This window comes from Sycon ciliatum, assembly GCF_964019385.1.
Source record: "Sycon ciliatum chromosome 5 unlocalized genomic scaffold, ocSycCili1.1 SUPER_5_unloc_1, whole genome shotgun sequence".
Lineage (NCBI taxonomy): Eukaryota > Metazoa > Porifera > Calcarea > Leucosolenida > Sycettidae > Sycon > Sycon ciliatum.
The window spans coordinates 989,373-1,006,595 of record NW_027044462.1 but is presented as its reverse complement, the minus strand read 5'-3'; the positions used below and the strand labels follow the sequence as shown (position 1 = coordinate 1,006,595).

Genomic DNA, 17,223 nt, shown 5'->3' with positions numbered 1-17,223 from the left:
CCTGTTTGAGGACAAACCTACATGTATGTTCCAAGAACGAATTCGAAGAAAACGAAGTGCTGCTGCGATTGCGTATCGCTCTCTCAGGTAGCACGGCGGAAAAGACCTGTATTGGCTGCAATACTTATATTATGAGGAAGCAAAGTGAGAGTTGCTTGCCTCGCTCGGAAAGACGCCAGACAAAGCGTGGAAGACTTTGCTGACAGGCAAGCAGCGTTCATAGGAGTCTTTTTCCCAATACGTTGTGCGTGTTTGCCGAGATGTAGAGGTATGGGCCACGCTCGCTATGACTGAAGATAGCGAGGTGGACACCAAGTATAGCGCTGTTATAGGTAAGGTGGCCCCTGTGCTGCAAGCAATGGCAAAGCAGGTGATCTTGGAGCAATGTGGACCTGAGATGAAGACGTACCTGATCGAACGGCAGTGCTATGGGATGTCTCTGCGTCTGGTTCAGGAGCACAGCGCGTCTTACCAGGTCGCACACGTACGACAGGGTGATACTGCCAGGAAGCCAGTGAAACGATCAGATCCGAGGCCCACTGCGTCGGTGCGGTGCTTGGCGATATCGGCCACAGACGCCGAGAAGCGGCTGGAGTCTATGCTAAAGGAAAGGAGAAAGGCGTTTCTGCGACAAGAGAGACCGTCCTGGAACTGCCTCAAGTACGGCCATGTGGCAAGGCATTGTCAGTCAAGCTCGAAGTGCATAAAGTGCAAGAGGAACCACAATCTGCTCATACATGATGCGTGGGATGGAGCAGATGACAACCGGAAGAAACCGACTGAGATTGTAACGGACAGGAAGGTTGGATACAGCAGTGTGCGGCTGATGACCAGAGTAGCGAGAGTTGAGGGAAAGACCCTAACGGCAAAGGTTCGCGTGTTCCTGGACTCGGGTGCCCAGGTGAAATTTTGTGACTGCAGCATTGGTGTCCGCAATCGATGTCATATGTACAGTGGCAAGACCACAGGGCTGTGCCTTTTAGACATGTCTAAGGCTTTTGATAAAGTTCACCACGACAAGTTGATCCAAGACCTCCTCGCGGTTGGAATTTCTGGAAAAGCCCTTAGTTGGTTCGTTGACTACTTTTCCGGCCGCAAGCAGCAGATCCTCATCTCGCCTTCAGCCAGCCCTGCTCTGACTTGCACCTTCGGAGTGCCCCAAGGCTTTGTTCTCGGCCCTCAACATCCAATAATTAGAGCGTGGCTCACCATGATCGGACCCCTAACTTGGTAATGTTTTATGAACACACGCGCGCACACACACTACAAAAAAATTCACGAAACAAATAAACCGAAAATAAATTTGACGAAGGAGGAACGCTGGTTGATAAATATGGTGGTAAAGACACACCTGGCAATATGGCGGTAAACACACGCCTGCCCACACACGCTCTCTAGGCTGCAAAGTTCTGGCACAGAGCTCTCCTTCTCACCACCACCACCATCAGTTCGCGCCTGGCGCCTGGTCGATGCATGGCTGGCGGTATCCGGCATAGCAGGCTGGTACATCAAGTAGCGCATGGCACATAGATGATGACGCAGCAACGACATAGCTCGATTGCGACGTACGTTTCGTCCCCGCTGGACTCATCAGGCAATCTTCTTCTTGGATGTCTTCATACGGAGTTTTAACTCGGGAGAAGAAACGCATACAAAAAAAAAGAAAGAGAGAAAGGTAGCTGACCTGCATGACGAGACGAGGTGGACATAGGCGAGACGAGGTTGACAGAGACGATACGAGGTTGGCGTAGGAGAGACGAGGTTGACATGGACGAGACGAGGTTGGCGTAGGAGAGACGAAGTTGATATGGACGAGACGAAGTTGGCGTAGGAGATACGAGGTTGATATGGACGAGACGAATTATTCGGCCAGTCGGTAGAGCACGAGAATCCCAGGGTCGTGGGCTTCGGCAAAAGCCGGGCGCCAATGTTGAGTCACAGAAGGACTCACCATCCCAGACACAAAGGAACAACTGGGGACAGGTACTAGTAGTGGGAAGACATTTATCATAGACGGAGAGAAAGAGGAACTAAACGACTACATTTTGAAAGAGAGAGAGATTCGAAGAGAGTTGAGAGAGAGATTCGAAGAGAGGCGACGCAATATATAGGGCCTGGGTAGCTATGGCAAACACGGGTGCGCAAGTAGCTACCCAGGCCAACGGAACGAAAGGTGAGAATGACGTAGGTGAGTAACACGGGCGGAGGTACCTAACATAACTTTCAACTTCGTCGCCCATATTTCATTCCGTCTTACCCTTGAGTATCATGCTAGTGTTTGCGGAAGAGAATTCAAGGTCAGTAAAATATTGCCGGCTCTGGTTTTGGGAGAACTCCAGCTTTATTTTAGATGTCAATTGTCGATGCCATGACGACCGAATTAATGTGAAAAAGAACACCTCTCCACCAAGAACGAGAATCAGATGTGGCAGTACAGAGAGTTCTCAATCAAAGAGGAGAGGTTGTTCGCAATGTTCGCCCAACGTCTTGACAGATCCAGTCTTCTGAATCCTTCCAGGGATCCTGAAGGTCCTCCCGAGGAGACTTTATCCCCATCAAATTTGATATGCTAAATACGTCTCGAGACGTATGCACAACGTTCCGGTATTGAAGAATGTAGAATCTGTGCTTGCAGCTGACGATGGAGATGAACGTTGATAGCCGCTGTTACAGGGATAGTAAAGCTGCTTAGGATGGCAGCAGGGGCTTTTTTGTATTACTTGAGGACCCATGCTTCAAAGAAGCTAACCTGGTTTGTGCTCACTCAACACAGATCGGGCTTGACTGACATTGCAAACGCAATTTTTTCCACGAATTCAGCAAGAGACTAGCAGTATACATATGCCATTATTACATCGTGCTTTTAACAGTCACCCGTAGCTTTGCTGAATGGAACGCACATTTCCACTACACGTATTTGTTCCCTTCATCGGGTTATGAACGTTTTTACTATTTTGTTTCGTTCTTCTGTAGGGTTATTTTCTTGTCAGAGAACCGACTCTGGTCCGCCAGGTGTATTCCATGGCACAACAACGACTACGACATTCACTGCATACTGTGATCGAGAGACTGATGGAGGTGGCTGGATTGTGTTTCAGAGAAGACAGGATGGCTCAGTGGACTTTTACCGTGACTGGAATGCATACAAACGAGGATTCGGATCAGCGTCTGGAGAGTTCTGGCTGGGTCTAGATACACTACACTATCTGACGTCACAAGCTGGTAGTACTTATGAACTGCGTATTGATATGGTCTTCAAGACAACTGGAGAGAAGCATTACGGCAAGTGGTCAACATTCCTTGTTGAAGGTGAAGCTAACAATTACAGACTTCATATATCAGGATTCTCAAGCCCTTCCTTGACGGACATGATGAATTACCACAATGGACAACAGTTCAGTACTCGAGATCGTGACCATGACTCTAGTAGGGGTGACTGTTCTAATGCACACAAAGGTGGTTGGTGGTATAACAACTGTCACCATGTCAATGTCAATGGATTGTATGGACGTAGAGATGGAGACCTAACTGGCGTAGTGTACTATCAAGGCGGGTACAAGAGTTTGAAGTTTGTGGAAATGAAGCTAAGAAGGCGTGGCTAAAACCCAATGCACTACTAGATTCACTTCACACACTGTGCTCATTTGCATCCAAATGCAAACATTCTGCACTTTTAAAAGTTTTCACTGGTTTCCTCTGTTTATGATTACCTGGCTTCTTTCTGTATGTTTGAACACTGGCGTGAAGGAAATCTAGGGAAATGCTATATAGGAAAATATGTGAGTATATAGGGAAATACTATTTATTTTATTCCAAGCAATACATGGCTGGGGTAGCCAATGACCACTTTGCGTGGCGATTGCAGGGATTTTATAGCCAACCACACTTGCAATTCTTTTGTAGGAGAGTCAACATGACCATTCTATTCTTCAACGGGAGGTTCCACCAACCAGCAGTGCTTTGGTTAACATAATATTACTACACACACTCAATCTGCGGACAGCATGCTGTTTCGTTCTTTTTGAACTCATCAGCGCAGCACAGAGGAAATGAGGCCGAACCTGATAGCAATGGAAATAAAAATTTCCAATCAGGCTCGAACGTACCTTGCCAGAGTGCTCAAACTGACAAGTCAGTGAGCTCTCCATAACGCAAACAGCAAAGGCACTACCCCACGCAAGAGTGCTCAACTGCTACAAGAGCAGAAGCGAAATACTCAATCTGCGGACAGCATGCTGTTTCGTTCTTTTTGAACTCATCAGCGCAGCACAGAGGAAATGAGGCCGAACCTGATAGCAATGGAAATAAAAATTTCCAATCAGGCTCGAACGTACCTTGCCAGAGTGCTCATGTGTGTAGAGTTACTACACACATGCACTAAGTGAGCGTTTACACTTTCAGGGCATTGCGCGCATCCTCATAACCAGCTCTTTTGCCACCATAAACACGTTGATCTCCTAGGAGCGCTTTCGTTTTATACTTCTTATCAGCGAGCCATCGTGGTTACAAGAATACAATCACTCTTTCTAATGTACTGTACTTTTCCTGTCTACTACAAACACCCGCATTCTCTCACTAACCACCTGAACATTAACCATATATCGCTATCCACTTCACCAGCTGTTTTCTGTGTTGTTTGCATCACTAATTGCTTAACCATTGATGACCAGCTATCCTGGCAGCCACATGTCTCCAGTGCTGTGCAGAAGGCGTCAGTCGCGATCAGGCAGCTATGGCGCCATGGGCAATCTCTGCCCATAAGAGCCCGCAGACTTTGGTACATTGGCATTGTGCAAGCACGACTAACGTACGCATCCAATGCATTCTTCCCGTCGCTGACACAGCAGCTGCAGAGTCGTTTAATCAGATCCAGCAAATCCGGAATTCGTGCAATTTTACGACTCTCCAGCCATGCATCCACAGCCCCCCACCTCGTGAGCTTATCTATTCGATCCCTAACTCACATTTTTCACTACAAGGTTTTGTTTTTTCGTTTTCCGTTGCCTGCATGATCTTGTAAGTCCTCTTTTATGCACCTACTTTCAGTTGACGGCTAATACAGGCCAAGCATCCCGGGATGATTGCCAAATTACTCGAGGACAGGAACAGCGGCTACTGCAAGTGCCTTTCCTTCCTGGACCTTCCGGTCGTAAGTCATTGACATTTGTGGGAAGCACTCTTTGGAATGCCCTTCTCAGTGATATTCGCCTCCACAGTGTGGCTTTTGCCTTTAAACTGGCTCTGAACAGAATTAATTGTAATTTGTAACCAGTGTTATTAGCGCTCCTTCCATGCTCGGCATCCCTACACATTACTGCATGTTTTCTCTGTGTGTTCTTCACTGCATGCTTACACATACACACACCCATTTGAATTATATACATACTTTGTGCTTTGCAATTATCATGATTGTTATGATTCTTTTTCATATTTCCTTCTCTCATAAAATTATATTCGTTCTTAGCAGGAACCGGAGGTTTTTCCTCTGGTGAGAAGGCAGAATTGCTTGTGCTCTAAACGAATTCAAATAAAAGAAAGAAACAAACAAACACCGTTTCAGTGTTGTGTGTGTTCACAACTTCACATGGCGTGAGCCAGTCAAGTGTCAGTCAGTTCGGCAGGAAACGCGAGCTCCAGCAACAAGTCGTTTGGCGCAGTCATCTTCTTTGTCTTGTACCAGCGTGATCACCTTTACAAAGAAAAAATGAAGAAAAAATGTTTGACTTGAAGATTTGTTGGGATTTGAACTCACAACTTCATGGTCAGCAGACAGCATTTGTAATGGGTAGCCGAGTGGTAGGCGCGGTGAAATCAACAAGAATTACTTTTATTCTACTTCTTTCAGGTACACACCTGAGATATAATTATTAGTGAAAGAAGAAACGGCAAAATGACTGACTTTCTCTCCGGTGCACACCTGGAGGTTGCATAGCTCGTTATTATCAAAATCTCATCTTCATCAAAACAGAAATGCGCAGCCGCTTATATGCAGCAGACGCCGTACGCTTACATACGGAGATACACTAAATATACATCAGGCAAAGCTCCGTATTAGTTCCGTACTGCTTCCGTATTGGTCGGGCAGGGATACTACACCCTCCCTTCCTACAGATAATCACGCCCTCGTGATTTTCAAAAAATTAGTGAAGAGTTACGAACACAGCGTCAACCGGAAGATGGCAAATAATATATCGGAAATGATAACGTTTAGAGTAGACAGAAGAAATGAACTGATAACAAATCATAAAGTAGAAGTAAAAGCACACAAGGTTCACACGATCTCACGGGGTCAAAAGGGAAAGAACTGTCCTCCAAATAGGACCTGAAACCACAGCACTCTTGCTGCACTACGCTGGCACAACCCGCCAGGAACATCGCAGTTCAAAAACCGAACTGAATACACTATAACTATAAGGGGCGTTGTCACACACATTGTCCCACGTTAGCTGGGTAAACCGTGGCTCACCATGATCAGACGTCTACCAAACTAAACTGGATTCACACACTCGCATAAAGGAAGACTGAAGAGAACAGGGAGACTGAAGGAAGACAGGAAAGAAAATGCCATACCTGGAATCAGCGTTAGTAACCACGGCGGCGGCTGGAGCTACGGCGGAGAGCAAGCCAGGTTTTATCTTCATCTTGGTTGAGCCGGTCACCCAGAGCGGCTAGCTCGGCGTCAGACAAATGACCTCCCTCCTCGTCTTGAATCGTGGTCTTCACATTGTCGATAGCATCACTTTGCGCGACGTAAAGAGTGATGGTCTAGCCAGGAAGAGTGTTGACGAAAATCTGCATTCCACCACGGAGGCGAAGTACCAAGTGAAGAGTGGGCTCCTGCTTCCGACTGCGTGCTTGCAAAAATCAAACGCTGCTGGTCTTGGGGAATACCCTCCTTGTCTTGGGCAGCAGCCTGCCTGTTTTCGTCCTCATCAGCTTCGCCAGCACCACCGGTAGTATACTTGATGTAGGTAGCGGGTCGCTTGGAATCGCCATCGGAGTCTCCAGTGGATGCCGTGCGGAGAGAAGGGTGATCCACGCTAGCACCCTGACTGTGCTGCAGGCTAAGCAGTGCCAGGCCGAGGAAGGCAAGAAACATGATTCTCATCTTGATTCGTCGCACGGAGCTGCAGCGGGTTGAGCCATGGGGGTCTGGGGTCGAATCACGTTGTTTTATTTAAAACTACACCGCTGCCACCAATGTAATGGGTAGCCATGGGGGTCTGGGGTCGAATCACGTCGTTTTATTTTAAACTACACCGCTGCCACCACTGGATTGAGGCTCCAGTCTCTCCGGAGGCGTGGGTTCGAATCCCACCGCTGCCACCAATGTAATGGGTAGCCGAGTGGTAGGCGCGGTGAAATCAACAAGAATTACTTTTATTCTACTTCTTTCAGGTACACACCTGAGATATAATTATTAGTGAAAGAAGAAACGGCAAAATGACTGACTTTCTCTCCGGTGCACACCTGGAGGTTGAATAGCTCGTTATTATCAAAATCTCATCTTCATCAAAACAGAAATGCGCAGCCGCTTATATGCAGCAGACGCCGTACGCTTACATACGGAGATACACTAAATATACATCAGGCAAAGCTCCGTATTAGTTCCGTACTGCTTCCGTATTGGTCGGGCAGGGATACTACACATTCATAACCACAAGGCCAAAAAGGAAAAGATAAATCGTGGGTTTTGATAAAAAAATCGATACTGGCTTCCAGGGCAAATTGTAAACCATGGGAAAAAGCCCGAAACCTGGCCGAAATACTAACTCCTTAACCGCTGGTCCAATTGTTCCGAAACCTTCGCAGAACAATTTGTTGCGCCCTAACAAGCCCTTTTATGTACTTTGTTGTTCAATTTCCCCTTATCTTCATACTTTTTAACCCTTTATTTGCCGAATAAAATACAAACAAGCCCACGCAATCGCCAAACCTGTAACTAAATTGGACGTAACTTTAGTTTGCATTGGACAAATTCCACGATCTTGGGCATCCTGGAAAGGCCTTGGCGAGAGGAGCGCAATGAGCGTACACTCGACTCCACGGGATGCACTGGCCCATCGCTGCAAGCCAGGGAAGGCCCACCAGCGCTGGGCTCACGCTCGAGATCAATCTCTATCCACCATTTCACTCCTGTTGCTCGTATCAAACTCAAAAAATTTCGTAGAGACTCCCGGGAACCTGCTTTTGAAGTTGAATCGGTGTAGTCTTGTCAACAGGTGACGTAAGCAGGGAAAATCCCGGCCGTTGACCCACGCATCGCCCTCTGAGCGCAAATTTCCCGGGACCAACATTACGAATGCTATAACTCAAGAACCGCTTATTGTATCGCTTTGCAAATTGTTCGAGGCGACAGCTGAGAGTTTTCTCTTCGACCTACATATTTCGATCTCTCCGAAAGACCGAGATTTGACCTAGTTACGATAATTTCAAAATGCCTACCCCATCGAACATCGGTGTTCGATCAATGTATAGGCCAGCCAATAAAGGGACTAAAACCTGATTGTTAATCTTTTTGAAAGGGACTGTAGGCGTCCTTTTTGACTAGAAGCTGTCTTTTGGGGAGCACCTCCGGTCTGTTGCAACCCGGGCAACGCAGCGACTTGGTCTTTTGCGCCGGTCTGCTCATCTTCTCCCTCCGGCTGGGCGCATAACCGTGTACAAGGCATTCGTTCGTCCCCTGCTGGAGTACGTCCCACTTATCTGGATTGGAGCGTCACCCAGCCAACTCAGCCGACTGGACGGAGTCCAGCACAGCGCCCTCAGAATCATCGGTCCGGGAGCAATCCTGCCCAGTATGGCAATCAGACGGACAGTAGCTGCCCTAGCTTGTTTATACAAGCGACAAGTAATTACGGGCCCACCTCAACTTCTCGCGGTTCTGCCAGCTCGCCGTCAGCAGTTGGCCACCCCGTGAACCCGGAGCGACCATGCCTGCGCTGCCGGCCACCAGTTTCACCTGGACGCCAGCCTGCCAGCCTCTACCCCGTTAGTCCTGAAGCAATCATTTCCCCACTGTGTTCTTCACCAGTGGAATGCATTGCCCTGTGATGTGCTCCTGCATCCTCCCCATCGCAGCCGAATGCAGGCATTCAAGACGCAGGTTTACCGCTACCTGCGCGCCGAGAACTGAATGTGGACTACTGACTCAGTCTAATCGCACCTACCTAGTATCTACATGTAGGTATTGCTCTCTTTTTCCATGTTTCCTCTAATCTCTGTCTTCAACTCGGATGGTGCCACCATCCAATTAAATTATGGTGAAAAAGGAGGACAACATGTTACGAGTTATGCCTAACTGTCCACCAACGTTTGTAGACAGTTACTTTTATCCCAGACTTAACGGTAGTCATAACTCGTAACATTGTGTCCTTCCCCTTTTTTACTCGAATATTCGATCGGAGAAAATCAGAGTACTCCAACTCGGGATCTCAGTGCCAACTTTCACCCCAATCTTCAGTAATAACGGAGGAGCCGCACATAGTTCAAAGTAAAAGATATAGAGGCACCAGGAAACAGTTCTTACCTACCGTGCATGTCACAGACATTTTTGATAGTGTGTCTACCCCTCAATTGAACGTCAGCTTTTGCTGGCGAGTCATTCTACTGTGTGTTTGGTTTAAGCAATTAGTCACGCAAAACAAAAACAGTTGAAGTGGCTAGCGCTAGACGGTTAATGACGTTCAGGTGGTTAGTGAGAGAATGCGGGTGGCTGTAGTAGAGAGGAAAAGTACCATTCGTTACAAAGAGTGATCGTATTCTTGAAACCACGATGGCTCGCTGATAAAAAGTATAAAACGAAAGCGCTCCAAGGAGATCAATGTGTTTCATGGTGGCGAAGGAACTGGAGCAATGCCCTTAAATGGCAAACACTCACTTAGTGAATGTGTGGAGTAATATTATGTTAAACAAAGCATCGATGGTTTGTAGAATCTCGCGACTGAGAATCGAATGGCATGCTGACTCTCTGCAAAGGAATTGTAAGCGTGGAAAGAGGTCTAAACATTTCTAAAGACATTATGAAAAGAGGAAACTAGTTAAGACGTGCAGTATGTTGCATTTGGATGCAAATAAGCGCAGTGTGAAGTGAATCTAGTAGTGCATTGGGTTTTATACACGCTTTCTTAGCTTCATTTCCACAAACTTCAAACTTTTGTACCCCCTTTGTAAGTACGTTATGCCAGCTGAGTCTCCATCACTACGTCCATACAATCCATTGACATTGACTTGGTGACAGGTCTTATACCACCAACCACCCTTCCATCTAGTAGAACAGTCACCACTCCATGAGTCATGATCATGGTCTGGAGTACTGAACTGTTGTCCATTGTGGTAACTCATTCTGTCTTGCAATGTAGGGCTTGAGAATCCTGAAACGTGTAGTCTGTAATTGTTAGCTTCACCTTCAACACGGAATGTTGACCACTTGGCATAATGCTTCTCTCCAGTTGTATTGAACACCATATCAATACGCAGTTCATAAGTACTACCAGCTTGTGACGTCAGATAGTGTAGTGTATCTAGACCCAGCCAGAACTCTCCAGACGCTGATCCGAAACCTCGTTTGTATGCATTCCAGTCACGGTAAAAGTCCACTGAGCCATCTTGTCTTCTCTGAAACACAATCCAGCCACCTCCATCAGTCTCTCGATCACAGTAAGCAGTGAATCTTGTTGTCGGTGTTCTGCCATTGAATACACCTGACGGACCAGAGTCGGTTCTCTGACAAGAAAATAACCCTGCAGAAGAGCGCAAAAATATAGTAAAAACGTTCATAACCCGAGGAAGGGAACAAAATTAATAAATGCAGCGGAAATGTACGCAAAGCTTCGGGTGACTGTTAAAGGGGAAGTTAAGCCTAAAATCAAGATTTCACCAGTTGTAGTCTTCGGAGTGCTGAGTCGAATGGTCGTGGTCCGAGGAAGCTGCGACGCTCCCTTCCTACTTTATCCCCAATCGAACTCGCGCACTTTCACCGAAACTGGGTGACTGCGCCCTACTAGATGGGGATTTGTATGCAAAATGTCACTAAAAGCGCCATTTCGTTCTTATAAAAGCACGGATGACCGAGATTGGCCCATTTGTTGTAATCCTCTGGACGCTGAGTCGACTGGTTTTGGTACGAGAAAGCTGCGATGCAGCGCTCCTCCTTTATTCCCAATTGAACATGGTTGAACAAGCGGTCACATCCTCCTGCGTGCCCAAGCCACCTGGTCACCACGCCAGCAGGCGACTACTTTCACACCAAGGTTCAACTCGAGTTCAACTCGAGTGACAGGACTGCACCCAAAAAAGTTCAAACAGGCTGTAAGTTGTACCCTGTAGGCACGGTGACCAGGTGCTTGGTGTACGCAGGAGCACATGACCGCTTTTTCAACCAATTTTTATTTATCGCCTTGGTTGGCAATCACCCACTCTCTTAACATTGGCCGGTGTTTCCACCGAGTCTTGAGATGTTGTAATAAATATATAAAATAAAAATATGAATCTGAGTTTCTCACCAATTCAAGATCACTAGAAGTAGATTCAGATCAACATAGTGTTTGATGGTCGCTTTCTGGCCAGAAACTCACAAGTACCTTTTCAAGGTGGTGGTTCATATGCCATTTCTGTGTCATATACCTGATACGTGCAGATTCACATTTGCAACGAAAGAATTTCCTCTTTGTGCACGTACAAAATAATTATCAGCTTAACGCGTTTAAATAAATATCAATATATTACATCATACCTTCTTGATTTCCGTGGCCTTCATCCAGGCGGTGATTCTACAAGAAAAGGCAAACGTGTGTGTTCAGTGAGGGCTGCGTACCACCATTCTGTGTAGTTTCACAGGAGGCGTGAATTTCGAAGTCTGAGGAAACCGTTTGACTGTTTCTGCTGGATTGACAGCTATGCTAATGTAAGGGCATGACATACAAACTACAGGCAATTGTTCAGTCTGTTTGCATTCAGTAGGGTTACTACCAGACACACTTTACTTGCCTCATCCTTTTTCATTGATAAACAACATTTGCAAATAAATACTTGTAATACATAATACTATGTAGACGTTGTATTTCTCGCCGGCCGAGCGCAGCAAGATTGCGAGAAATGATTTCTCGCGAAACATTTTCCGTTGCAAATATAGCATCTGGTGTGTTCTTTATTGTCGCTTCTTTTCCTGACTTCTTCACTCAGTCTTGAGTCTCACCAGTAACATGTGGCTGCGGCCAACTACCCTTCACTTCGTGTGTTGTCGCTATTGCTGTCTATGTGTCTGTGTATGTCAGTATATGTGGAGCGAGAAATGCGGTACTCTGAAAATGACGATAAACATAACTGCATATGACTGCACACATGACTATATGAGTATATGTACATGTAGATGTATGTACTGTGCTTACCGGTGCTACAACTTCAGATGAGAGCTGAGTCAAAGTGGAATTGAACTTTGTCATGACTTTTTGCTCAAGTCTCTGGAGAAAGGTTTCGATCCGACTGACGTCGTCATGTCTGGCTGCGTCCATCCCTCGCTCCAGGTTCTTCATCTGATCACTGATTTGATGCACTGTGTTTGCGTACTTTCGGAACGTTCTTGCATCCAGCCACTCTATTGTATAAACACACACATGGATGGTAAAACATTGTGTTTCGTCATTTGACTAGCAATCAGGGAGTACCGATTACAATCTATAGGAGGAAGCTGTCAAGTACACTACATTAGTAACCCCAGTACTCACACCACTGTCACTCGTAATATTCGGTCCCACATAAGCGCTTAGACAGGGATATAGGTGAATAGATTAATCGGAGATATGCGCTTTTAAAACCAGAGCTTCCAAACGAGTCTTAGATTATGGAACTTGAGCGGAGGAGGCGAAAGTCACATCCTGTCGAAGGTGAACATTGTCATGAAAATTCAAATTCTGCTTCATTCTGTCCTGGGAATCAGGACATAACGGGTTAACCCGCTTCGTGAATTTGGCTTTAATGTTTGAAAAGAGAACAAAAACGGATACCTTGGTGGAGGAAGTGGCCTATTAGTACTTACCTATCATGATATCGATGAATCCCAGTAGGGCAGCATATACATCTACGTACTGGCAAAAGTATAATACATTCTTTTGAAATCTTGGTACAGTGAGTGTCACGTGTTAAAAAGTACCACTTCATAACTTGAGAACAACCGTTAAATTTTTAACGTTTCCCTCCTGAGTTATGAATCTCACTTTTTTCACAATGGTGTCCAGTATACAGTGGAGGACAGTGACAATGGAATGATGACCCTCTTTGTTGACATGTTGCCCCATTCTGACATGGATTTCCAGCGCAAGATGGTAGAACTGAGCGGTAGAAAAGGCAAGTAAAAGAGCAAGAGGTGTCAAGAAACACACATTTTCAAAAACGTTATTGTCTCCTATGCAGAGTCACTGGAGGTTGGAGTTCTGAAGTCTCAAGATTCAATAATAATATGTGTTTGTTAAAATCTGATGAGATGTCAGCTACACCATAGCTCCGGAATGGTTTGAGGTCTGGTGGTGGCAGTCAATCAATTCTTCACACTTTTCACTTTTCAACACCATGATGTTTCAAATTTATCAGGAATTCAGGTAAACCTCTGGTAGATGTTAGACAAAGTTAGGTTTTCTCTAATAACGTTAACCTAATTACGTTAGAATTCATTAGTTCTACCAAAACATTTTTCTATTTCACCCTATTGATGGGACGGGCCCAAATAATGTTGAACATTTCAAGTGACGTACACGGTATGCAGCAAAGAGACCGTGTTTGAGCGTTTGAGATGAAGAATCCTTTATTTTGGCGTGACACTACGTATCACTAATACACTAAAATATTACCGGTCTGACAATACATTCCAGAATGACCATCATTGCAGTTGCAAATGTACGACGAGCCTCTCCCTTGTCGAGAACCGCTGAAAATGCATTTTCCTGCATTGCTGCACGGGGGACTTTGGCGACATTGCTCGAGCTGCCCACCTGCAAAAGACAATAGTCAAATTCAAAACAAAAGGTGGGTGGATAAAGTATTAGAACTCTCGTACAAAAATCAGCCGGCAAGAGCGCTCCTTAATGCTAAAATGATTGAGGTACCAATTTGTGGTATCAAATCCAATACAACAGGATTCAAAGACTATTTTAATATTTGAAAAGAATTCGGGTGGACACACCCATTCTCATAGCGCTGCACATCACATCCGAACCCGTTCCGTTATTTTTACAACGTTTCGGCACTTGGCCATCGTCAGGTAATAACAATGAATACCGTGGAAGCCACACAAGAGCAGTATATACGCAGAGTGTAGCGCCAAAAAAGATGCGAATTATGTCACCTAGTATGCAGAAGGGGGGACAGAGAGAGAGAGAAAAGGCGCAACTAGCACATCACGGAGGAGAAGCAGCAGAAGGTAGCGCGCATTGAGGGTACATGCCAAATAATTATGGTGTTAATTCTAGCACAGGAGGGGAGCACGGAGCCCCATGAGTCAATGCACTATGAGGTTAAACTTCCATGCCAAACTGCGACGAGGCATCAGGAACAGAATGGATTTGAGTGACCCGCCTCATATTATAATTATTCAGTGATATTGAAGTAGCAGCAGGGGAAGCTGAGAAAATTCACAACAAATCCCATCCGGTGCTTATGTTCACATGGGGCTTGGCATCACGAATCTCAATCGCCTCGCGCAGTTTGCGACGGGCTCGATCAGGCTCTCTTCCTATTACTTCAACTGCAGAGAATGCACTTTGCCCATAGTTCAGCTTATATATATGTACCCTCACTTCGTAGAGTACAACGGCGCGCTCTTCTTCTCCGTGATGTGCACAGTTGCACCTTCTCTCTCCCCCCTCTGTATAGAGGTGACATAACTCGCATCATTTTATGTTTTGGCGCTACACTCTGCGTAACGCCATTCACAGAGCACAATGCGCGCTACCTTCTGCTGCTTCTCCTCCGTGATGTGCTAGTTGCGCCTTTTCTCTCTCTCTGTCCCCCCTTCTTCATACTAGGTGACATAATTCGCATCTTTTTTGGCGCTACACTCTGCGTATATACTGCTCTTGTGTGCTTCCAGGGTATTCATTGTTATTACCTGACGATGGCCAAGTGCCGAAACGTTGTAAAAATAACGGAACTGGTTCGGATGTGATGTGCAGCGCTATGGGAATGGGTGTGTCCACCCGAATTCTTTTCACAGATGAAGCTGCAGGAAGCCTCAGCCCTTCTTCAAATATTTTAATATTGATATAATTATACGTCAGCAATTTAATTTAATCTTTCCAAAAATTGATGACGAGTATTATCAATTGAATGCAAAGCATGTTATGGTACTCGCTACCGATAAAGCTCTTTTCCCTGGTGCTGAACGTTTATATAACCTGGGCAATGCAAAGGAGACCAAAATTGCTCAAGCCTACACAATCAGTCATGTACTCAGAGGTTTGTGTAAGGCCAGACTCGGTGCAGGTGGGCCAGGTAAAATATTGTCTGATGAGTTACTGAGACAAGTTTTCACATACGTGTATCTAGAAATTCCCGAAGAGTGAGGGACCAGGGTTACGTGTGTGTAAAGTCACAAACATAGACTTGTAATGTTTGTCATCAATTCATTAGAAGTACAGTATATGCGTAGTAGATCAGTAGACTCACTCAGACACTGTACCAGCATATCAGCATTCTGCCGTCCACCTAGCAAAGCGGATAGGGATGCGGTGTCAGCGTTGGCGTAGTTGAGCTGATCAATGGGTTGACGCAGGCCAATTATTTCAAGTAGTATCTCTGTGTCCTGGATGCTAAGACGAAGAGCTGTAGATGGTAGAAGATGAAGAACTCGTGCCATACACGACTCAGCAACACCTAATAATGGACAAAAAGTGTAAATGATTGCACAACAAACGAGAACAGTTGCTTTCAGCCACAAACACTGCAGCGCATTTAAAAAAAATCCATTCAAGTAAATGATCCCACCGGAAAAGAAAACAAAGAGGTTAGGAAGGGTTTAGTAGCTTGTGATACTCAAGAGTTTACCTTCGATCGACCAGTCCACAGATAAAATGATGTTGGGTTGTAAACTAACATCGCTATAGTAATGCTCCTACCTGTTGCATTACCAGTACTGGCGTGGGTTCCTGCAAGGACGGTCCTGGAGAGAACACTACGAAACGAGACCACCCACAACAATGCAAACCGTACAGAGAGGCTAGTAGTTGTCCGCAGGTTCATTTTGACTTCGATCAGCGTTCAGCTGATTATCTAGAAAAGACTCGTTGTGGTGACTGAGCTCCACGAACGGTGACTGGAGGCGCTTCAAAATACAGGTTTTTCCCAGCGACGACAAAATCAATCTCACGCAAAATCCTGTCGAGGAAATGTTCTTGTACCTTCTTGCTGTAATAGCATAATCATGATGGTAGATATCCAGTTTCAATTGTGCCTGGTTTCCTGCGCCGCAGTGCGTAGATGCACAGCACAAGTACAAGTAGGTTCAAGTCTGACGTCATGTAGTGCATCATTAACATTAGTATCATGAAACATCTAGCCGAGTACCAGTTTGGGCTTCTTCCAAATGCTCTAGTGGTAGTAGACCTGCTGAATCTTCTGAATGGCTGCGCCCTATTAACTCTTGGAGAGCAGTTATTCCAGTAACAGTAGACACCGCTGTAGCTTTTGAAAAGGTGTCACGCTGTTGCAGATTTTACAAGATCACTGGCTACCTCTTCAATGAGTCTTCGCCTCCATGGCTAACCGAGCGTATCTCGCCGACCGTCATCTGCAAATGCCATTGTTTGTTTTGTGAGCACCATAACGAGCTCGACGAAGTTAAGTATCTAGAACTGACTCTTGATTCAACTTTATGTTTCAGTGCCCACGTGAACCCCCTCAGTGGAAGGAGGAACCTTGCTGTCCAGGCTAGTTGGCAGTTCTACTTGTCAGTAGTCCAGGACAAGCTCCAGTACGTCAGCACTGCCTACGTCCACTGCCTCGCTGACAAAGTGAGAGATCAGCTGCTACGCATAAGTAAGAGAGCACTTAGATGCATATTTGAGCATGACACATTCACGCGGACATCATACTTGCTTGAGCGATACCACATAATTAGCTTAGACAAAAGATATCATACTAAGTCCATATTCTTCGTGTTCGGTTGCATCCACAATATCTGCAGTTCACTCCTCTCTGACATGTTCTCCCTTCGCCGTGACTGCACTCACACAG

At 45.8% G+C, this 17,223-nt stretch overlaps 2 protein-coding genes across 2 annotated transcripts; one reads left to right on the top strand and one right to left on the bottom strand.

Annotated features, from left to right (window-relative positions):
* The first annotated feature begins 286 nt into the window (after positions 1–286).
* LOC135830319 (ryncolin-1-like) lies at positions 287–3,602 on the top strand. Its single transcript, XM_065342583.1, has 3 exons — positions 287–660; positions 2,821–2,839; positions 3,057–3,602. Exons 1-3 carry the CDS (start codon positions 287–289, stop codon positions 3,600–3,602), a joined length of 939 nt encoding a protein of 312 aa, XP_065198655.1.
* A 6,012-nt stretch (positions 3,603–9,614) lies between these two features.
* On the bottom strand, positions 9,615–16,331 carry LOC135830302 (angiopoietin-related protein 7-like). Its single transcript, XM_065342568.1, has 7 exons — positions 16,107–16,331; positions 15,658–15,864; positions 13,845–13,985; positions 13,215–13,328; positions 12,390–12,595; positions 11,735–11,771; positions 9,615–10,742 (listed from the first exon to the last, which is right to left on the bottom strand). The coding sequence occupies exons 1-7, from the start codon at positions 16,228–16,230 to the stop codon at positions 10,114–10,116; spliced, it is 1,458 nt and encodes a 485-aa protein (XP_065198640.1). The 5' UTR covers positions 16,231–16,331; the 3' UTR covers positions 9,615–10,113.
* Between the last annotated feature and the right edge of the window lie 892 nt (positions 16,332–17,223).

Coding starts and splice junctions, on each gene's coding strand:
- LOC135830319 (XM_065342583.1), top strand. CDS start 287: ATGACTGAAGATAGCGAGGTGGACACCAAGTATAGCGCTGTTATAGGT.
- LOC135830302 (XM_065342568.1), bottom strand. CDS start 16,230: ATGAACCTGCGGACAACTACTAGCCTCTCTGTACGGTTTGCATTGTTG. Junction 15,865..16,106: donor CAGTACTGGTAATGCAACAG/GTAGGAGCATTA, acceptor GTCCATTATTAG/GTGTTGCTGAGTCGTGTATG. Junction 11,772..12,389: donor CATCTGAAGTTGTAGCACCG/GTAAGCACAGTA, acceptor CTTTTCTTGTAG/AATCACCGCCTGGATGAAGG.